The sequence below is a fragment of the Pogoniulus pusillus genome, chromosome 17 (genome assembly GCF_015220805.1).
Source record: "Pogoniulus pusillus isolate bPogPus1 chromosome 17, bPogPus1.pri, whole genome shotgun sequence".
Classification (NCBI taxonomy): domain Eukaryota; kingdom Metazoa; phylum Chordata; class Aves; order Piciformes; family Lybiidae; genus Pogoniulus; species Pogoniulus pusillus.
The window spans coordinates 5,032,795-5,055,616 of NC_087280.1; the positions used below are offsets into that span (position 1 = coordinate 5,032,795).

Here is a 22,822-nt window from a genome sequence, read left to right on the forward strand (position 1 = left end):
TGATTAAATCCCAGAGAGGACTATAAAATGAAATTCTGTATTCTTGAGGAAATAAGATACCTGAAGTATTCCTGCAATTTCCACACAAAGCCAACAATGCATTAATTTCAGTAGTACCAAGAAAGTAAAAATGATTAAGAAGAGACTGGATGAGGCACTTGGTGCCATGGTCTAGTTGACTGGATAGGGCTGGGGGATAGGTTGGACTGGATGATCTTGGAGGTCCCTTCCATCCTGGCTGATTCTATTATTATATTAATGGATTAAATCAGATTATGTTTGCAAATTCACCTTTAATTATGATGGGACTGGAGGAAAGAAAAGATATCCACTGCCAGATAGTATTAAAAAGAAAGCAAAAAGAGGTTTGTCTGGCATCATTGCCCCACCAGTGAGCCTTGAAAAGTTACACTAAACAAAGTAGCTCCTACAAGTGAAAGCAATTTAAAGTAAGCATTCAGTGATAAGTAACTTATGACATAAGCAATCAGTATTATAATCAGGATGGTGCCAAACTGCTCTCCTGAAGGAGAGACAGGAATATCTGTTTTCTAAATTTGCCATCACTACATTACCAAAGTCACTACAATCTGTATTAAACTTCTCACCTAAACACGTTACTATTAAAGCAGTAATTTGACAAAGACTTGCTCTAGCTTGGCATTGTTTTATTAGCCCTGCAGGATGCAACTGGATTATGAAATACAGTGACAAAGCTTTGATGTAAGGAAACTTTTGGTTTAGAGTCTTTCTAGAAACTTTTAGGAAAGGTGGTATGGGAATGAAAGTAAAATAATCTATTGCAAGAATATTTTAATGCAATAGTTTTTAAACTGCAAGTTATTTTTCAGTATTCTCAGGAAAAAAAGTATAGAAAGCTGTCAGTCTGCACTGATTAAGAGTTACATATAGTTCTGTAAGGAGGAGAATCTATTAAAGGTAGCTTTCTAAGCTTGGTTTAACAAATGTGTGAAAACTTAATCATCTGTATATGGTTACATAGAATAGTAATTTTCAATCCCTTTCCTTCAGAAAACCATTCCCTAAATTCCTTCTACCTGTGCTTAAAATCTTATTTCTGAGAAACACACAAAGGCAGGATACTATTAACACTTTCACCACTACCAGTATGTATCAAATCCTTCATCAAGAATAAAGAAATCTGAATGTTCTGGTCCATTAGAATACTTGTGCAGCTTGGGAACTCATTTGTCTTTGCCTTTCTTTCCCTAGATGACAGAGATACCAATATTTATGCACCCTACAGGCATTTTAATCCTTCTGCATTAAATGTTCACATCAGTATGATAAAATTAACAAGGGTTTAAATTTAGCAGCAAATTCCACCGAAATTTATAAGGAGAAACCATAGCAAAACTGCTTTCTTCACTTCTATGTTGAATGTACAGTAAGTTTAAGTGGTAATTTTTTTACTCTTTTGTATTTATTCTTTAGAAACTTTATATTTTCCCAACATATTTTGAAGAAATGATAAAAAATCTCCTTTGCAGACTATAGTAAATTGAAACAAGCATCTCTGCTGTGTAAATATCTGCAAATATTTAATACTCAGTTAATTTATATAATAATTTATATTTGGACTACGGTGATCACTGTCAAAAAAAAGTGTATCCTTCTATTTCACAGTAGGTGTCAGTGCGTGTGATGTGTCCAAAAAGCATATGCAAGTGTTTAGAAGGTCCTTTTAATTGTGACCTAATTTAGAAAAAGCTCAGTAGACTGGCAACAAGCAAACTGACTTCTGCATATCCTAGGGATGCCATGCTCTAATATAAATTTCTGGGTTTGGGTGTTTTTGTACTCTATCAGAAACATGCCTGCTAAGAACGTGTGTGGAAACAGAGCTACTGCACAACTCTCTAAAGCTACATTAGCAGAAGACAGACCTACAAGTCCTTTATGCATTTGTACTGCCTATATGTGTAGGTACTATTATACTTGCCCATTTATGAATAACAGGAATAAATAACAGAAGTGATCCAATTACTGAAACCAGAAGAAAAGCCCATAAGAACATTCGATCAAGCACCTGAGCAATAAATTTCCAATCTTCAACCACCTAGAAAACAAAGAGCATAAGACGTGGTATGTGTGAAAACAGGTTAAAATACACTTCAAATTCCTGCCATTTTTAATCACTTTACAGTACATTTTATTCCCAAATCAGGTATAAATGATAACCCTCTTTAATACCTTTTCAGAACTACAGTATGAGATAGAACATTTTATTCCCAAATCAGGTATAAATGATAACCCTCTTCAATACCTTTTCAGAACTACAGTATGAGATAGAAGAGGAACAAACTTCCCTCTTCAAAGACTGGAAAGCTATAGAGACAAATACCAAATTGCAATGCAGAAAGTGACCCTGAAAAGCACTAAATATCCTCAGCAACAGAAAGATTAAATCAGCATGCAATTTTCTAACATACTGCTGGATTTATGACAAGGCTGTGGCATGAATCCTAAAGTGGAAAACAAACAAAGAGAACCCAAAACCAACAAACCACTCAAATCAAACTTAAAAAAAATATATACCAGAACCCCCAGACAAACAAAAAAACCCACAAAGCAACAAACAGTATATTCAGGACTATTTTCCTATTTGATGGAGTTATTAACATCTATACATAGTTTTGCAAATATAGCAGATATAATTGTGAAAGCAAATTAAATCCTTGTCAAATAACCATCTTTTGATTTGAACTGGAACTGTTCACCACTCCCAAACAAACTGCTTCCTGAAAGGTAAGGCTGTAACAGCACTAGTGGTGGTGGTTTTATTAACAACTTCTGCAATTAAAGCTCACATTTTCTGGAGGCCAAATGATAAAAATACAAGTGAATCCCCAGTCAGCTGTATAATAATTTCTGAGGTCTGAAGTCACACCAATATTGCACTTAAAAATCAAAATACCACCTCTCTTGTCACTCACAGTCATAGTCAACAAGAGAAAGAACCAGCCCTCAATTTACAGGAAATTATGTATTCAATATCACACTATTCTATTTGTGTTGTTGATACAATGAAGGAGCATTAGATGCTCTTTTAAAATCACAGTAGATATATTTATTTAAAACATAGGCTGGATTCCTTGTGATGATGTCAGAACAGAGTCCTGAGAAGGTGCATTAGAGGAGCTAACTTACTCCCAAGCTAGCATGCAAGAACATGCTCTTAGGGAGCAGCAGCTTCTGAAACAGTAATTTCTGTATATATTGAAAGAATCTCAGTCCTTGTGATCACAAAAGATAGCAGTATCATGAGACCACATAACAAGTTTCTGCATTTCTATGCTAGTCTGAAAATAGCATTTAAGTCCCTGATGGGCAAATGCTGCTAGTTTAAAAAGCATGGAAAGGAAACAGATTTACAATGCCTTTACCTAAATGGTGTAAACATCCATTATGGGGATTTCACAGTGCAAATGTATAGACTCAAGAAAAGGCTTTGATATCTTTTGACATAAACTTAAGAGACAAATAATAATAAGGATGGAAGAGAACTTGAGAAGTCATCTGGTGCATCTTTGATCTTAGCATAAAATGACCAATATACAGCTACATAGCTTGTATTTAAATTCCTGTAGCTTAGGACATTAAAAACTTTTAATTTGGAATTGAAAGCTGCAAAATTAGTCATTAATAACATAAAATTACTTCTAAAGTAAACCTAAGTAATTGAAAGAGCACAACTACTGCATTGCATCAGCTAAGGGTAAGAATTCTCAGTATTGTACCAAGTATGTAATTCTTACCAGTGGAAATAATTCGAGGCTTCCAGTGAAGCCAGAAATCCCATAGCACATATGTAATGTGCAAACGCTGAGTAAACCAGTACTTGTTTTTCTAATTTCCAGCTTCACAAGATCAGTGTAAAATGACAAACACACCCACCTCACGAACTTCATTCTCCTTCATAACATGTCTTGTAATATAGCGAATAGAATCCAGAGCTGCTTTCAAGGTGTTCCTTGACGATTCTGGTCCATTCATACTTCCTGTTTCCTCCTTCTGAGCAAAGTATCTATCTACATGACTCCTCATGCAAAGCAGCTTGGGCAGTTTGTGAAGAAATATCTTGCGAACCCAAGGTGCCATAGCATTGTGTGTAGATGAAGAGCGATGATGAATATTGATAGCAAAGACAGTTATTACGATGGACAATGTCACAAATATCATAGTAAACACCAGGTACTCTCCTATAAGTGGGATAACTTTAGAAGAGGATGGAATGATCTCTTCTATAACAAGAAGAAAAACGGTCAAAGATACCAGTACTGAAGTGCAAAGTGAAATTTTTTCACCTTCATTTGAAGGAAGATAGAAGACAAGAACAGTTAGAAATGAAAGCCCAATGCAAGGGATAATGAGAAACAATGTGTAAAACAGTGGCAAACGTCTAATTATAAAGGAATATGTAACAAAAGGATACCAGCAGCAGCCATCAGTCCTATTTCCTTTGCTTCCTGTTGCAGTCACTATCTCCCATTCTCCATTATCAAAAAAGTCTCTTTTGTCAACATCGTAGTCTTCAAGAATTAAATCAACCTGTGAGCCATCATAAGTCCAGGAACCAAATTTCATAGAGCAGTTCTGGAGGTCAAAGGGGAAGAAGGTTACATCAATGGTACAAGAACTTTTGTAGTTTGCTGGTGGAGTCCAAGCAATGGTGCCATCATATTTTACCACAGTTTTGGTAGACGTTCCCTCAAAACGTCCATCTGCACTGAAAGAAGAGAGATACAAGCATGCAGTTACCATTGGGGTGTACTCTGAAATAAGAAAATAAGCTTTGTTGTTGCCATCATCTCAGCTCTTTAGCCTTCCTGCTCCTTCACAACCAAAATTCTGTACGGTGTTCATAGTCAGTCTCTTAATTTTGTTTTAAAATCTGAAGATTACACAGGTAAAACAGCTTTGGAAGGGTAAAGAACCTTTTCAAGGCATTAAAAGTTCTGTGCAACTTTTTGCAGCCCCAATGTCTTTTCAAATGATTGTAAGAGCATGAGCAACTCTGTCTTTCCTATTGATAGTACAGCATAAACATAAACACTTGGCAGTGTGGCCAAATCATAACTACTGATGAAAAGAATGGATAAATTATGAAACAGGTGAAATAATACCTGTGTGCCACCTCCAACCTTGAATTTATCATCACTGCAACAGTCTTTTTTCCCTGGCTTAAGTCAGCATTGTATACATGCCTGAGTTAAGCAAAAAAGTTCATTCAAAAGTTACTACTTCTGAGCTCTGTTAATCCCATTAAAAAGACCCCAAAAGAACAAACCAACCCTAAAACCAACAATCCCTCCCTTCATTTTAAATCCATGCTGAACATGGTGACTTATGACAGCATGAATTCGTTATTTCTTTCACATCGCTTTCTACTGTTATTTTGTATCCAGCACTGTTTCCTGACTTAAATAAAAGATTACATGAAGAACTGGAAATAAACTTTACAAATAGACTTGAAATTCCATACAGAAGCAAGGCAAAACAACTAAGCATATAACAAGGCAATGAAGTCCATCTGAACTCTAAGTCTTCCATGCATTTTTAGCTCTACTACACATACATATCTATGCAAAGAGCCTCCTAGAAGCAGCTTGGATGGTTAAGGTAGCAGGTAAGTGTATTTACACTAAGAGATTAAAATCTTACTTGTCATACAGCACGATATCTGGAATCCAAATAGAATCTGATGGGACACGAATCGATGTTATTCCAGCATAGTCTTCAGGATTCCACCTTAATTTCACATCTATCCACTCCTGTGGCAATTAAAAAAAATCATCAAGCTAGCCTCTAAAACTTTCAGACTGCACTGAATTTGCTCAACTGACATCTATTTACCTCATCTACTATTTGTTTTTGGTTATAAGAGCCACTTGACTGTACAGAAATTAAGATATCAAAGTCCTTTGCCAGAGCATGCATACATCAATAAGAACAATTATAACACAAGGGCAATTCAGTTTGATAAGAGCTTGTTCAGAATGACTATCAATGATTCTGGAAGCTGATCAGAAACAACTAAAACATTTTCATTGCCAAAAAAGTACAGACCTATCAAGGCATTCGCTCTTGTTTCTATCAGCAGCACTAACACAGCATTGTTAAAAGCACAGTAGTACCTTGGGAATTTTACACTTTTATATATAAAAGCTCAAGAAGAAAACTCAAGTTTTTAAGAATTGACCATCACAGAGGATTTCACATGTGTGTTCAGGACAGTTCTTATTTTATTTGAAGTGGTTCAAGTGTAACAAGTTCTACAGAAGCTATTCAGAGGGCACAGAGTGTTCATTCCACATATTGCCATCTCACACTTTCTCAATTAGATGAAAATGTTCCAGAAAAAAAACCCCAAGCTTTCCTTGAAATAACAATTACCTGGGGGGAGAGGGAGGGAGGAATAGCAACAGCCCTAAAAAAACAATTTAGTAAGCTACCCAGGATCTGCAGTCTTCTAAGTTAAATCAACAATTATCTACAGCCATCATTTCCCAAGTTAATAGTGGCCATTGTGTTTAGCACTGGACTCTGATTATTATAAACCTTGAGACTTCTTCCTGCCCATGAACAAATATTCTTCAAATGGGAAAAGTAGCTCTTTTCACAAGCATATACAGCTTTGAAACTGAAATTCTTCAGTTGTCTGATAATCTGAAACACTCTACCAGAGAATAATCTTGAAACTATCATATAAAAGACTACACCAACCCATACTTTCCTCACTATAGTTTTGGAAAGAAAACTTACACACCAAAGTGGTAACTGTTATGGCTGGACACATACAGAATCATAGAATCAATCAGGCTGGAGGAGACCTCCAAGATCATCCAGTCCAACCTAGCACCCAGCTCTAGACAATCAACTACACCATGGCACTAAGTGCCTCATTCAGGCTTTTCTTGAACACCTCCAGGGACAGCAACTCCACCACCTCCCTGGGCAGCCCATTCCAATGCCAATCACTCCCTCTGGCAACAACTTCCTTCTAAGATCCAGCTATACCCAGTACAACTTGAGACTGCAGCCTCTCATTATGTTGGTGGTTGCCTGGGAGGAGAGACCAACCCCCATTTGGCTACAGCCTCACTTCAGGTAGTTGTAGATAGCAATGAGGTCACCCCTGAGCCTCCTCTTTTCCAGGCTGCACACCCCCAGCTCCCTCAGCCTCTCCTCTCAGGGCTATGCTCCAGGCACTTCACAAACTTCGTTGCTCTTCTCTGGACACATTCCAGTACCTCAACATTTCTCTTGAATTGAGGAGACCAGAACTGGACACAGCACTCAAGGTGTGGCCTGACCAGCATTGAGTACAGGGGAAGAATAACCTCCCTTGTCCTACTGGCCACACTGTTCCTGGTACAAGCCAGGATGCCATTGGCCCTCCTGACTCCCTGGGCACACTGCTGGCTCATGTACAGATAGTATCTACCAGTACCACCAGGTCCCTTGCTTCCTGGCTGCTCTCCAGCCACTCTGTCCCCAGCTTGTAGTGCTGCTTGGGGTTGTTGTGGCCAAAGTGTAGAACTTGGCCTTGTTAAATCTCTTCCCATTGACCTCTGCCCACCCATCCAGCCTGTCAAGGTCCCTCTGCAGGGCTCTCCTACCCTCCAACAGATCAACACCTCCTCCTAGCTTGGTGTCATCTGCAAACTTACTGATGATGGACTCCTGTCCAGATCATCAAACGGCGAAGCAATTCCATATCCAATTACTTTTAATTAGGTTATTTTGCTTGTTTGCTTTATTAATTTACCTTTCTTGTTTGGTTGATTTAGGTTTTTAAGAGTTTCAGATCCTTTAAAGCATTTTCAGTGAATGTATTTAAGGATACTATGTAACAAACACTGATGCAACAACTAAGGTTTGTGGAATACACAATTACCTAGAAAAACTTCTTCCAACTTCTAACTTGCACCTATGAAACTTTAAAATTTTCCATCAATATTTCTGTCCTAGTTTACAGCCAGCTACAGTGTTTTGGTGAGAAGAATTAAATTACAGGTTGTAAAAGAGAAACAATGGTGATGTCTACTTCATTCTTAGGCTTACTGAGATACATAAGAACAAGAACATAGATAAGAGGGATGCTCTCTGTCCAGGCTGCAGGCTGCATTTCTCCCTCTAACCTAACCTGCTGTCTCTCTGATTAATCCACCTGCTTCCTAACTCCCCTGGCCAACCCTCCAATTGTTCTTGGGCACAAGGCAACGTCCAGGGAAGGTAGAGAGAGCTGGGAGAAGGTGGAAGGGCAGCTGGGAGCCCCTCCTGGGGACTCAAGTTTCTGGCAGGGCTGTTGTATTTCTGCATTACCGTTTAACTTGTATATTTCTGTATATAAGTGAATGTACTGTAAATATCTGCTTGTATCTTGTGCTAAGCTGTAAATACAAAGCTTCATTCAATTTCCAGAGCCACTTAGTCTGGGTGGTTTACAAAGTGTGTGGGGGTGGGTAACACCCAAACCATCACAATTTCACACATACCTGTTTCAACCAGACATTTGTTGTCATCAGTTGATTTTTCTCATCCTATGAAAACAAAGCATGTTTTATGAAAAACAAAGCAAAGAAAAAATCCACACAGCACAGTACCTTCACAGTAGTTAGCTGGTTTAGTTCACAGTTTAAAACATAAAACACAATTCTGAAAGCATTGCAGCCACTGCTAAGTGTGTTTCAATAAGAACTTTTTAAAAGCATAATGGTATGCTGGGATCACTTAATTGTTAAGTTACATTTTTCCCCTCTGTCTCTTTCCTCCTTGTCATTTTACTATTTGACTATATTCTACACAGCCTTCACTGTTTTTTTCTGTGGAAACAAACAGCCAGCAAGTGGAAGGAAAGCACCTTACAGCTATAAACAGTGAATTCAGTGTGAAAAAGGATATTCTGAAGTAAGTATTGGGGAGAAAATTATTAGGCTGATCTCTGTTACATCACAGGTAATTCCAAGAGATAATCTTCATCACTATGGAAGTGAATTCTTTGAAGACTTATAGAAATATTTTGCTGTTTATGAAAGCAATATTTGCTCCTGAATTTTAGAGAAATTCAATTAAGTTTAAAAATAATTAAGTTTCCTGTTGAGTAAATAAACCTAATTTCCAGGGTTTAAGAATTTCACTCATCCTTGTTGTTTTTTCCCCTGAAAATACCACTAAACACCAAATTTGTTGTCTTCCCTAGCTCTTTGCAATCACATCTTCACACCCTCATCTAAAAATGCACCTGTTATTATGCAGTTAATATTTTTGAGGTATAATCTGCTGCATTTGAGGTTAACCATGCACAATTATTAAATATGGCATTACATTCCACAGTTGTAATGAATGGGGGGGGGTGTGTTAAAAATAAACAAGGTAATTTACTACACATACCACATCTACTAGCTGAGAGATTGCAAGGCCAAACTTTATTTTGATGGTGTCATTCAGGCGCTCCACTGGCCGAACCCATCGCTGGTAGTCTTCAAAGAGATGCTTAAACAAACGATCTTCACTTTTAGCAATGAAGGAAGGTTCAGACACACCTACATTAAAAAGTAATTTATTAGCACTGCTTTGCATGAGCATTGCACATCCACATTCCACTGCCCTAAGAGCTGCAGCTAAGTTTGTGTAGAGTTAAGTTTCTCAATCCCTTTTCTCTGCAAGTACAGATGAAGTCCTGGAAGGAAAACTGTATGAAGTGTGACGTATATGATATATAAACTTCTCCAGTACTTGTAGAACACTTCTTCCCCATACTGTTTTGTATCTTGAACATGTGTCAATCTACTTACCAGTCTTTCCCCTGACTATTCTAATGTTATAGTGACTGGAAGGCACCTATCTAATTAAGTAATCATAGAATCAACCAGGTTGGAAGAGACCTCCAAGATCATCCAGTCCAACCTAGCACCCAGCCCTGTCCAGTCAACAAGACCATGGCACTAAGTGCCTCATCCAGGCTTTTCCTGGACACCTCCAGGGAGGGTGACTCCACCACCCTCATGGGCCGCCCATTTCAATGCCAATCACTCTCTCTGGCAACAACTTCCTCCTAACATCCAGCTATACCTCCCTCATCACAACTTTCAACTGTGTCCCCTCATTCTGTTGCTGGTTGCCTGGGAGAAGAGACCAACCCCCATCCGGCTACAGCCTCCCTTCAGGTAGTTAGTTGTAGACAGCAATGAGGTCAGCCCAGAGCCTCCTCTTCTCCAGGCTAAACAACCCCAGCTCCCTCAGCCTCTCCTCATAGGGTTTGTGCTCCAGGCCCCTCACCCATCCAGCCTCTTGAGGTCCCTCTGCAGGGCTCTCCTACCCTCCAACAGATCCACACCTGCTCCTACCTTGGTGTCACCTGCAAACTTACTGATGCTGGACTCAATCCCCTCGTCCAGATCATCAATAAAGATATTGAACAGGACTGTGTCCAGCACTGATTCCTGGGGCACACCACTAGTGACAGCTGCCAACTGGATGTGGCACCATTCACCACCTCTCTCCGGGCCCGGCCTTCCAGCCAGTTCTTGACCCATACCAGAGTGAATCTGTCCAAGCCACAAGCTGTCAGCTTTGCCAGGAGCTGGTTGTGGCAGACTTTGTCAAAGGCTTTGCTTAAGTCCAGGTAGACTACATCCACAGCCTTCCCCACATTCACCAGGCGGGTAGTCTGATCATAAAAGGAGATCAGGTTGGTCAGGCAGGACCTGCCCTTCCTAAACCCATGCTGGCTGGCTGATCCCTTGGCCATCCTATAGGTGACCTTGCCTGGCACTGAGGTCAGGCTAACAGGTCTGTAGTTTTTTCTGGTTCCTCCTTGCAGCCCTCCTTGTGGGTGGGAATCACAGTGGCCAGACTCCAGTCTTTGGGGACCTCTCCAGTGAGCCAGGACTGTTGACAAGTGATAGAGAGTGGCAAAAATAGTACACATTCAGCTATTTCTTGTTCATAGTTCTGAAGAAGTCATTTCAATACCTGGAAACTGATGGCTTGGAAGAGCCAAAATCTTAATCTATCTTACAAAGAAGTGGAAATAAACATCTTCTTTTGTCTCCCAAGTGAATGGAATACATGGCAGACCATTGGGGGAGAACAAAAACACAAGAAAAATCTCACACCACAACCAAAACCATACTGCAGATCCAGACATTTCAGTCAGAGAGCAGCCCAGAGTTTAAAATAGATATATTTGTTGTCCTAAGCCACCTCATCAGGCAACTGGTGTCCTTTATCTTCGGGAATCTACAAAACCTGAGATATTTAACCAAAGCAGTCCCATGGGAGTGTAGCATTAAAAACCCTGCTATTCCAAAAAAAACCCCAAAGTTTAAAGTTTCTACATTATGAGAACTCATGCAAAACACTATATGTCTACAAGAGAAGGATAAACTTGGGGAAGATACGGAGAGAGAGAAGGAAAAAAAGGCAAGATTAGTGTCTAAGTAACTGGAGTATAAAGCACTTCCAAAGACAGTATGAAAGACCTGAAGAAGGCCATTGTCTCAAGAGGCAGCACAAGCTACATACATCAATTACCCTGAAAAGAACAACTCCAAAAGGGTCTCCAACTCCTCCCAGAGAAAAGTCACAGCAACCAGGAGATGACATGAACATATGCTCTAGACAAAGCCTTTTACTACTCACTGAGGAGACTCAAACTGACTGAAACTACTGTCAGGAAAAAAATATTATTATAGTCAATTTAAGGGACAGATTAAAGCAAAGAAACTGTTCACAACCCTCTTCTTCTAATGCAGATTTAAAATATGGTACCATTACATAAATGTATGGCCTGACCTCTCTAGAAACGATGTGCTCACTAACAGCACCCATCTAAAAAAAGATAATTCAGAAACAGAAAAGCACTAGAGAATGTCATAAACAGATTAAAGCCACAGACAGTCATCCGTACAAGGAGAGATTTAAAAGATTAACATAATTTTGTTTGGAGAGGAGGTGAATTTAGTGGGCATAACAGAAGTAAAGTGGTGAAGGAATACATGCAAAAAACCCACTGTGACAGATTTAACCTTTCTCATAAAACAAGGTCAAGGCAAGAAAAGCATTAAAGGCAGTAGAAACAATTTCTGTGTGAAATTGACTACCAGCATTCAGAAAATCAGATTTTTAGGCACTGAAAAGAACCAGAATTTTAGAATTGCCTGGGATGGCTAAACTGTCAGCTATGTCAGGTAGTATCATATTCACACAGAGTACCAGCTCTCATTTCAACACGACTTGCAAAATCTGCTTCAGATTTGACCAACAGTTTGGCTTGCATTTTCAGCAGAGACTTGACTAACATCATTTAAGCCATTAATTTAGATGGATGTAAGCTAATTCTGTGTGACTGCAACCACTGCAGCCTAGACAACCAAGACAGGCAAAGTTTTTAAGTTGCCTCTCATTTATCAAAGGGCTCTCTTAACAGCAATGGCTTTGTGCTGTGCTCTGAAGGGCTGCACTTCAAGATCCTTTGGATAAAACACCTGGATCGCCACAGAGCCCAGCCACAAGAGCATTCCCTGCCTTCTGCACTGTAGGTCTGGAACAGTCCAGTAGAACTATTATTATAAATACTGGCTGGATTTTCTCTGACACTTAATAGTAGGAATAAAAGCAGAGTCTAGCTTAAAGGACAGGGTCAAAACCAAGTCAGGATTCCTCTTACCCCCAGATCTTATGGTTAACCTGCTGCTGAATGGCCCCTGATCCTCTAGACCAGAACTAAAGCTTGTAAGAGATCAATTTCATTTCAAAATACCTGTTTATAGCCTATTTCCCTCATTTGAAAACCTATTGTGCTTCCTGATGTATTATTTGTACATGCTCTATAATTTAACATCTTTACATTTCAAGATTGGCCTGTGGCTTGTGTAATAGCAAAGAAATGATAAACTTTTGTTGTACCCTCAGGTAAGTACATGAAAACATACAGGACAGAATTCCTGCCAAAAAGGGATCCAGCAACAGAACAGTACATGCATGGAAGTTACCTTCACAGCTATTAGGGTAAACTGTATTTGTTTTTACTGACACCTCAGGTTCACTGCATCCCTCAGAAGTCAAGGAATTTTTCTTACTATATAGAGATTTGGTGAGTCCTGCTTTTTGTAAGTATCCAGAAGAATACTTCCTGAAGACAACTTAATTTTTTTGTTTCTATATCCATATTTCCTGAATTATGAACGCGTTTGTGTACATTTCAGCCTAACATTCCATAAATGCTTGACTTTCATATTAGTATTAATTACATTTCCCTTTTGCAGTTAAAATTCTCAGATGAATTTTGGGTACAATTTGAGAATGACAGTGCAGCTGGGTATTCTCTCTCTATTAATTGACCTTGAAGCAATGCAGAGGCAAAGTTGCACTTTCACCATTTCTGAGTTCCTGTAAGATGACCTCCTGTACAGCAATACAGCATCTGCAGAGCACACACTGTTTCCAGACTAAGCTTCTCTTGAAACATAGCATCTCCTCTTTTATGCTACATGGAGACATGTTCCTTGATCACTTCTACATGCTTAGAAAATTGTTTTCAATCATCTAACATAGACCTACTCACTGGTTTATTAACAATGTAGTTAGTGTTTCTAGCTATATAGAGAAAGGAATATCTATGCGTATGCTATCATAGAAATATCCACAGCTTTTCACATTTCTCATTCATTCTATTTATTAATAAACTGGGGCATACTGGTCTAACAAAAGGCAGCTTACACGAAGGAGAGATGGAGATGGGAGCAGTATATTAAGAGTCAGCAAACATATAATAAATTATCACCCTCATTTTTCCATATTTTATTTAATGGGCACACTTTACACAGACTGCATGTGTTTAATTTCTCTTTGCCATATGTCTGTACAGTGTTAAGGTTGTAATAGGGCAATCCTTAGTTACTTATTGCAATTAGTGCTAATAAAAGAAATTAAGAACTAGTGGGAAGCATCAAAATAAGAGGAAAAGAGATACTGGCTTAAGGCAACAGAATGGCTATGCTGGATGGAGAAGAACAGAAAAGGGGTAAGACCTATGGCTACAAAGATTAGTAGACAATTATCCCAGAGTACAAATCTCATTCCAAATTAAAGAGCAAAACACTCACCCTTGCTACTAGCTAACTGTACTAAGAAAAAAAAATAAAAGATCTGTTACCTTTGAAGGGCAAATTTAAGCATGCCTGTATCTGTGAAGCTTAATTTTTGTTCAGGCTAGGCAACTTCTGTCGTCTAAATCAAAGGCAGTTCTCTATATGGTTCAGTGACAAATCCCCATGACAATGTTTACTTCATAATTTACACCTAAAACTCTATTCCAGCTCAGTATGATTCCACAGTCAAGGGAAAAAAAAAACCACACCACACTAAATCACATGAGAAAAGGCTGGATGGGCAAAATGAGAACTGCAGAAAGGAGGCAAATATTTATGCACAAAGCAGACTAATGACTCATTTTTTTTCAAGACTCTGAATTAATCAGAGTACACTTTCTTCAAGCAGAAATGCTATTTAAACACTTGACCTCAGACACAAAACTCAGTTCTACCATTTCCTCCTCGAACATTTACCTTCTGTAATGAAAGTGCTTTGGAGAAGGTATTTAGAAGCAGCATTACATGGGTCTCAGACGGCATGAGAAAACATGTACGTGTCTATTCGTTTTGTTAACATTCTCAAGTCAAGATTTCACTAGTGCTGCTCAAGGCAGACGTTTCAAATGCCTCAGATAAATTAGAGAAATGTTTTTCATTTGTAAAATCTGTATTGCCACTTTGTTTCTTACTGTAGCATTATGGGATGAAATTTCTTAGCATCTTAATACGATTTTGCAGCAGTATTCTTTTTATAGGAATTACCAGTGAAATACTTCAAGCGTTACAGCCATAATACCTCATACATTTTCATAAACTATTTTTAAACAGAAGAACACTGCAGTCCATGTTTCTCCAGAGAATAAACTTTCTTTGAACTCTATGTTCTTCCACACTTCCTTAAAGGGACTAAGAACCATACTGGATTGCAGGTATAACACTGGTCCTTATACTTTAAACAGCGCAGTTCAAAGCATGGTCTAATTAATATAACTAAGTGTTAATGATTTCAGGTTTTCTTTGGATCCCTACTTGGTTCATTTTCAGTAAGAGTCCCAGGAGAAGAGAAAAGGTCACTTATTAGAAGCCTAATGTTAAGATGTTGATTCCAAAGCAATAGATATTACTAACGCAGCCTTGTCATGGAATTGTGCTCATATACCACTACAATAAGCAAAAACATTACTAAGCACAGTAAATATGGGGAAATATCCATACTTGGTAGTTAACACTAGATTCCTTAACAGCATCTTGTCACAACATATAGACTGTTATCCACAAACCTAACTACTGCAAACTACAACTAACAGTTTGCCTACAAATCAGAAAGGTGAATAAATACATCCAGTACACCTGTATTTGTACAGGTGTACATCTTAGCATAGCTACGATGACACTGTGATGCTTTGTTTAAAAGAATTTAACATAATGTGTGACAAAGGAAGCTCCTTGACATTTACGAAGTGCAATGGCAACTGTTTAAAACTCGCTACAGGAATTGTTCAGTCGTCACTTTGAGAGGGGGTAAAAAAAAAGTCCTTTCAGCTTTCCTACAAAGCAACTTATGCTGCAGTGCTTTTCCTCCTTTAAGGATTCAGTCAGCATTAAGCACTTCTAAAATATCAAAATCACCTTCACTAGGCTTCCTGTAAGTTAAAAAACAATTAGTAACAAGCTTTACACGCTTTTTACACCCTCCAGCTCTGAAAGTTACATCCTGATTTAATGATGAGACTGGCTCTTTTGAAGTCAAAGAAGTAAAGCATGATCGATCTAAGAATAATTCTGCCGTAAGTTCGTAAGAGTTTCTACCTACCTGACAGTGCCATTACGGCAATACCCTCTGTAAAACTGCCTCCACACCAGACGCAAGTGCCGCAAATCTGCAACTGCACCTCACCTAAGAGAGCAGCACTCACCACGAGAGTCAAGACACTCCAGATCTTCAGAGCGTTACACATGAATTTTACAAGCCTAAAACCTGGGTGATTACATGTCCAGCGCTCACAGCTGGCACGCACCACAACAGCCGTAGTTTGGCGAAGACATTTTCCTCTCTCCTGTACAAGGGGCAGCCCTAGTGAGCCGGTGACCAGGATCTCTGCAGGTCACATTCACGTTGTCACAGGCTAGCAGAAGTCCCGCAATCCCTACCTCAGCACCAGCAGAATCTCTCTTGGTCTCCAAACCAGCTTCGTTTTGGTCTCCTCTTGGCAAAAGTTGAAGCGTGAGAATCGCCGCGCGGTGCGTGGCCGCCCGAGCCGCACACGCGAAACCTGCCTCCTTTGCCCGCACGACCCTCGCTTGCCTCCTGCCCGCGCTCCCAGCTGCGCGCCTGGAGGCCGGAGCAGCCAGGGAAGGGAGACAAGGGCGGCCCGGCTGACCCCCCGGCTCCGGAGGAAACTCCCCTTCTCCCCACGCACAACAGCGGTTTACACGAAAGCCGAAGCTTCCGAGGGCTCGTAATATCCCGCTGACCGTTCGCTCCCGTCCTATCGACCCTCACCCTTGCAGGGCCGCCCCAAGTCGCCTTACCCGTGTAAGGGGCGCGGGCGGCGGGGCCGCCTCCGGGCTTGCCAAGAAAGGGCGCGAAGAGGCAGGTGAGGAGGAGCAGCGGGCGGACGCCGCAGCCCAACCACAGTCCGACCTCGGCCATGGCTGGGGGAAGATCCCCTCAGAGCCCCGCGGCGCGGACGGGGCGCAGCGGCGGGGCGCCGGTGGTGCCGGGCGGCGCTAACCACGCCCCGCCGGGAGCCCGAGCAGGGGGATGAGGCGGGGCGAGGGGGCCGCGGAGCTGGCGCGGGGAGCGCTACCGCCGTTGGCGCTTGGCGGGGGGCGGCGGCGTGAGCGCCAGCAGCGAGGCGGCGTCCCGCGCCCGAGACACCCGCGCGTGGCCCCACGCTGTGACCCAGACCCTGTGAGGCTGAGGGATTCGGCTGCGCGCCTCAAGGCCCCGCTCTGGGCGGGGGACGGGCAGAGCCTTTCCCTCGGGCTGCGATGCAAAGAGCTTCGTGAGGGAGGAGAGTGCCGTGGGATAGAGCCTGCTAGGAAGGAGCTGGACGGGAGAGCGGTAGTGGACCCCGTGAGCACCGTCCCGCCGCTTCCACACCCAGAGACGAGGCTCCCGCAGGGGTGCAGCAGGTGCTGCTGAGGGAGGCGGGAGCAGGTCCGCGGCTCCTGCCTCCCACCTACCGCCCGCGCCGGCCAGAGGCGGCTGTAGCCGCCCAACCGTGCTTCTTTTCGACCCAGTCTTGAGAGGGAAGAAGTGTGCTTACTAGCAAAAAAGAAAAACAGTCCAAGTAATTTTTAACTTCCATTTGAAACATTCAGGATTCTGCCTTTTTGTTTTGTTTTGTTTAAGTTTCCCAATCAGGATGCTTGGGAACTTTTAATCAAAAGTAAACGAAGCTGGAATATTCCCATCATTACTATGAATATCCAACACATCATGAATCCCCTGAAGTGACAAACCAAACACAAAACTTCTTTCCCCTGTATCAAACACACAGAAAGCTGTTACAGAAGACAGCTTTAAATGCACCAGCGGAAAATTGAGTGATTCTTCCTAGATCTCAGTGGCACTGTGCAGCATTCACATTGCCACGGTAAAGAAGCAGCTGGCATTAATACATTTTTTATGTGTAAGCTACTGGTTAAGTTTTTTCAGAGAGCACAGATGGGGCAAAACTGACTAAATAGCTTTACGGTGTATATCAGCCGCTGTGTGAAAAGAGCTAGACACCAGCCTCCTCAGGAAAGCAGACTTGATTCAGCTCAAACAACTCTAGCCACTTTGTACCTTCCTAAAATGAGAACTACCCAAAGCAGCAATTTCAGTAGGCATATTATCAATTATCTTTTTTTTTCCCCTATCAAGTGGTCATTTTACAGAGAAATATTGCATCTCCTTGTGTAAATCATTAATCTTACCCATAATCAAAAGAGAGTCCTTCAGCATTTCTATTTCTTCCTTAATTCTTAAGCTGGTGCTTTTTTCTGCTATCATATTCTGCAGCCATGTTAATGTTGTGCATGTACTGTGCGAGGCATAATACAGCCTGCACAAGCCCTCTGACAAAAGGCTGCTTACACAGGAGTTTCTCCCAGCTCTCTTCTAGTGACATGCTATATTGATCTAAATGCTCTGCAATAAATATGGGCATGCTACACATGGAGAATCCATTTGTATACTGCATGTCCTCCACAGTCATAATGTATGCAAGCCAAAGGATGCAGTGTGACTCTTATTTTGAAATGCTCAGTGTGCATGGAGTGGTCAACTCAAGATTTTTAAGTAAATAAAATCAGGTTTTGCCCAAACATGTGCTACAGCCTCCCCTCTTTTATTCTTTTGTGAGACATTGGAGTTCTCGTAGTTTCTGAGCACTCCAAAAATCACTAGGCAATGTTTCTACTGAAAATGCAGATCTGTAGTTTTTGCTGAGAGCTGGTCCACCACTGCACTGCACCTGGTGTTCCCGGCATATGGCTGTCACACAAAATCCCTGTGTCTGTTCACTGCATATGTGCATTGCAGTTAGAGCATTTTAGAGAGGCGAGGTCTAGTTAACAGCGTCAGATCACTCCAATCTGCAGGACACAGCAAGCTGGTTTCATTACATAACTAAGAATTTGTTTGCAGCTGGGTGCTAGCTAGGCAAACAGATGCTTGTAAGATGTAAAAGGATTAAACTGTCTAGGTTGCATGCCCAGCCTTTTGCTAAATACTTTATATAGCATCATCTGGCACACATCAATTATGTTGTATTATTGCTACTTAGAAAATAGTAGTTATAAATAACAAGATATTTCTTCCTGCTACTTGGAACCTGGAGCAAAATATTAATAATAACAGCAGCACATTAAGTTTAATATTCATCATTAAGGGAAAGCCTAGAGCGATTACACATATTGTCTGCTATCTTTTGAGAGGTCTTTCTTTACAGGAGTTGACATCTGAAGGTGCCCACTGAAGTATGTTCTGAGAATCTTGAATAAACTGGCTGATAGCAGCTTCTACTATGCACTGAAGGGTACTTGAACTGGAAAAGCCAAATGAAGCACAGATAAAAATAGCAAGCTGCTCAAGTTCTCTTTGTAAATTCACAAATATTTTGAATCATTTTTTGTGAAGTTGAATTTTCTCCAGAATAAAGCCAAGAGCTATACAACCAGCCAAAGATACTCTTATATCAAAATATTTTAGCAGGTTTTCATATTGCAATAGAAAGATCTGCATTTGAAATTTGAAAGGCAACTTGAACTACGGAAAAACTGTAATAGAAAGTATTCTTAAAGAAAATGAAAGACTTCTAAGTAGACCCTAAAATCTTTTGTAGTCTGAAGCTACATCATTTCTCTCATGCATGAAATACAAGAGTGCATTAACTTCTTGGCCTTGGATGTTTTAGGATGGATGATTTAGCTATGCTGTTACCTATGTATCACAAAGACCTGTGGCCCCTAAAACCATCCATTTGAACACCTTAAAATCATTATTATATTTGTTCTCACAACGCAGTGGAGAGGTTCTGTCCCTAATTTTAAAGATGATGACAAGAAAGAATAACTAATTACCGGGGGAATCCATAACAAAGCAGGAGTCAAATTGAACTTTATAAGTTCGTTGTCCATTATCTTCATTTCAGTGCTTTTACAGCTCTGACAAGCAGAAATTATTTGGATGAATGCCTAAAGGAATCTTCTGTGTCTCAGTGCACAAGACAGCAAGTCACACAGGCAGCAGCCTGAGAAGTCAATTTGATTTCATTTGAACAGAATTACAGGCATCAAGAAACAAGCTAGCTCTTTGTTTGTTTTTTTTTAACCACTAACAGATACAACAGACAGCACAGGTATTACTGGAGAAGCAGTGATTTCATTATCTCTTAAACCACTTAGAAGAGCAAAACACACCACAATTTATTAGGGCAATATAGTAGCAAATACTTGCCCCAATAAGTCAAGTGAGAGATAAACTCTCCACTCCTTAACTTTATTTAGATCATATTATGCAGAAGTTTCAAGTAAATACTTCTACCTTCTAGAGCACCATATGAAGTTCTGCTGTTAAAATCACATTTAATCCACAGCAACAGCTAACTATGTGACATACTTAGGTAATACACTGTAAACACTGTGTGAACACTAGCTAAAGTAAACCCACACACAGAGCAGAAAGATCACGGTGATTAGCAAAGACTGCTCAAATATGTTGCCAAAATCTCTCTTCTGTTCTTACTACTCGTCCCCAAACCACTCCCAGAGAAGTCAGATAGTAGTGATTACAGAGAAAAAGAGTATTAAATTGTGCTTTTCAAATGCAAATCCAGAATCCACACAACAGGCCCTTGCATGCAAATTCTAGTCTATTCCTAGAAAAGATAGGTAAAGAACTTGCACTAGTGGAAAGATATCCCAGGAAGATTATAACCAACAACACATCTCTAACAACAGACGATTACTGCCTTAGGTCGAAATGCAGGCCAGAGTCAGAACCTTAAGTTAGCTTAGCAGAACTTCACTGTCCATCTGGAACATGCATGCCAGAGTTCCTTGGCTATTCCAAGGCAGCAATGATGCTCATCTCACAATGAGCTGTTAATGGCACTCAGTAAGAGATGGTGGTTTTTAAGTTAAATTGGTAATTACTATTCAAAGATTATGCTAATAAACTATTTGACAATACTTTGGGCAAATTAAACCCTTAAATAATGATTTAAAATTAAGTGTAATGACACAACCGACCACAAAACTTCAATACAAAATGGAGTACAGATCAGAAAATTAAATCACTTCCACTTCATTATTACTGTATCTCAAAAGTTCTGTTTTACCAACACAGGATGTAGCTTGGCAAAGAAATGCTACTGGTAATTCTTTGAGTAAAGATCCAGGTATATTTGTTATTGCCTTTTTGTTAGGTACTGAAGTATTTATGAAGAAAATATTTTAATAAATCCATGTTCTAAGTTACCTAATAATACTTCTGTACTAGTACACCAAACAAATTGCCTTGCATGCTTTATACACATTGATGAACCCAGTCTAAGATGCTCTAATGGTTTCCTAGAAAGCATTATTGGAGTTCACCAATCTTTGAGAAAGCAGGAAAAAATGATTTTGGCTTTAGGGAATATTCCAAGTGCTTATACAACCGTTGTTAGTCATCTGGAAATGTGCAAAAGATGCCGAGATATTTCATTTGTGGGATCAAGAACTAAGGGTGATCACTGAATTTTCTGCTTAAAAATGGAACTTGAGATATTTATACAACTCTTTCTACAGGAGATTAAATCTTACCTGCTGCATGTTCTCTGCAACTCTTCAGGATTTGTTCCATGAGACACAATTCCTGTCAGCATTTGGAAGATGAACTGTTGAGCAAGATGCAAATAAAACCCAGTCTCCTTTTTTTTAGCTATAAAATTTGACTACTACCGAAGTTCTAAGTTCAGTACAACACACTAAAGCAATTGGCCGACACAAAGACTTACAAGATACTCAGGTCCTGCAGCCTGCACAGGACCCAAGCCACTCACCACTGGACAGAGGCTGACAGACCAAATGCAATATATACACACAACCTGCAGCACACACCTCAAGTCAGATTCTCTCCTTCAGTGCTCAATAGCGAGTCCTACAGCAATGATTTCCAAAACATGGTTTACAGAGACTGCAGGTGATTTCTGACCATACACATTTTACCATTCAAAAATGTCTGAGATCAAAAATAGCTTAGGACTGCATGGATTCACCCCATTTCTTTAAGTGCACATATTAAATCCTGCAAAAGCCAGGATTTACTTTATAGTGAAAACAAAAACAGGAAAATACACACCCCTCAAAAAAACCCAGCCACCCAACCAAAAAAACGCAAACACAAACCCAGCAAGCTACAAGGTGGAAAGGTAGATACCATCCAGGGTTGGCACAAAGGGGCTGGCCCTCAGTCTCATGGTTCTCATTTGAGGATGTCACTCAGGTGAGCTTTTCCATTTGGTTTTGATGCCTAAATGGGTGTAAAATTATTTTCAGTATCTTGTTTTCACCTCCTCTGCTCTAAGTCCAGCTAATTGTTGTTCAGAACTAGAAGAAATTTTTGGTCATCTGAAAACCACAGTTTTACCTTCAGTGCAATCCGAACGCTTGTCATTTCTAATTCATGCACACATAGTGAGGTTTCTGAAGTGGTTAACTGTTTATTTTTCCAGATTGTTGCCTGTTAGGAAGGGACCCAAATTCTCTGGTAAGTTATCATCAGTAACATTGAAAATAAAACATCTGAGTTCCCTTCCAAGACAAAAAGTACAATACCTAGTATGGCCTAAAATCACACACTATGTTTTTCACTTACTGACAAGATAGCTTCAGATGTTCATGCCTCTTTCTAGGTCGTGTGAATGTAAGTACTGGTCTGGGATGAATTTCTTAGAAAACACACGCACTTGGAAGAGGCCATGATAAAAAGAACACATTTGCTACAAGCCACATTTAAAGTACTACTGTTTGCAAGACCTGTTGTAGAACAAATTGGGAAAAAAACCCAACAACTGGCATGCCAGTACAGGTTAATTCTGTATTTGTGAAATTATTTTCTAACATAGGAGCCCTTGTCACTACTTACGAACTCACTCACACACGAAAGTCTAGCAATTCTAGCACCATTTTTCTTTACCAACTAGCATACACCTTGTTTTAAT

At 40.2% G+C, this 22,822-nt stretch overlaps 1 protein-coding gene across 4 annotated transcripts; it reads right to left on the bottom strand.

The window, feature by feature from the left end:
• Positions 1 to 1,688: 1,688 nt before the first annotated feature.
• CHRNA5 (cholinergic receptor nicotinic alpha 5 subunit) lies at positions 1,689 to 22,803 on the bottom strand. 4 transcript variants are annotated; one of them, XM_064157344.1, is made up of 8 exons: positions 22,249 to 22,803; positions 22,039 to 22,131; positions 21,423 to 21,474; positions 9,418 to 9,569; positions 8,523 to 8,567; positions 5,686 to 5,795; positions 3,919 to 4,750; positions 1,689 to 2,080 (listed from the first exon to the last, which is right to left on the bottom strand). In XM_064157344.1, the coding sequence occupies exons 2-8, from the start codon at positions 22,039 to 22,041 to the stop codon at positions 1,919 to 1,921; spliced, it is 1,356 nt and encodes a 451-aa protein (XP_064013414.1). In that variant the 5' UTR covers positions 22,042 to 22,131; positions 22,249 to 22,803; the 3' UTR covers positions 1,689 to 1,918. The 4 variants fall into 4 exon arrangements, with proteins under 4 accessions (XP_064013414.1, XP_064013417.1, XP_064013416.1 ...); XM_064157347.1 differs by lacking the exons at positions 21,423 to 21,474; positions 22,039 to 22,131; positions 22,249 to 22,803 and adding an exon at positions 16,656 to 16,838 and having other exon boundaries at positions 3,919 to 4,617; positions 4,711 to 4,750; XM_064157346.1 differs by lacking the exons at positions 22,039 to 22,131; positions 22,249 to 22,803 and having other exon boundaries at positions 21,423 to 21,519.
• Between the last annotated feature and the right edge of the window lie 19 nt (positions 22,804 to 22,822).

Excerpts from the sequence above, each read along its gene's own strand:
- CHRNA5 (XM_064157343.1), bottom strand. The coding sequence starts at position 16,776 with ATGGCCGAGGTCGGACTGTGGTTGGGCTGCGGCGTCCGCCCGCTGCTC. Across the intron at positions 5,796-8,522 it reads CAAATGTCTGGTTGAAACAG|GAGTGGATAGATGTGAAATT; the intron begins GTATGTGTGAAA and ends TAATTGCCACAG. Across the intron at positions 2,081-3,918 it reads AGGAGAATGAAGTTCGTGAG|GTGGTTGAAGATTGGAAATT; the intron begins GTGGGTGTGTTT and ends TTTGTTTTCTAG.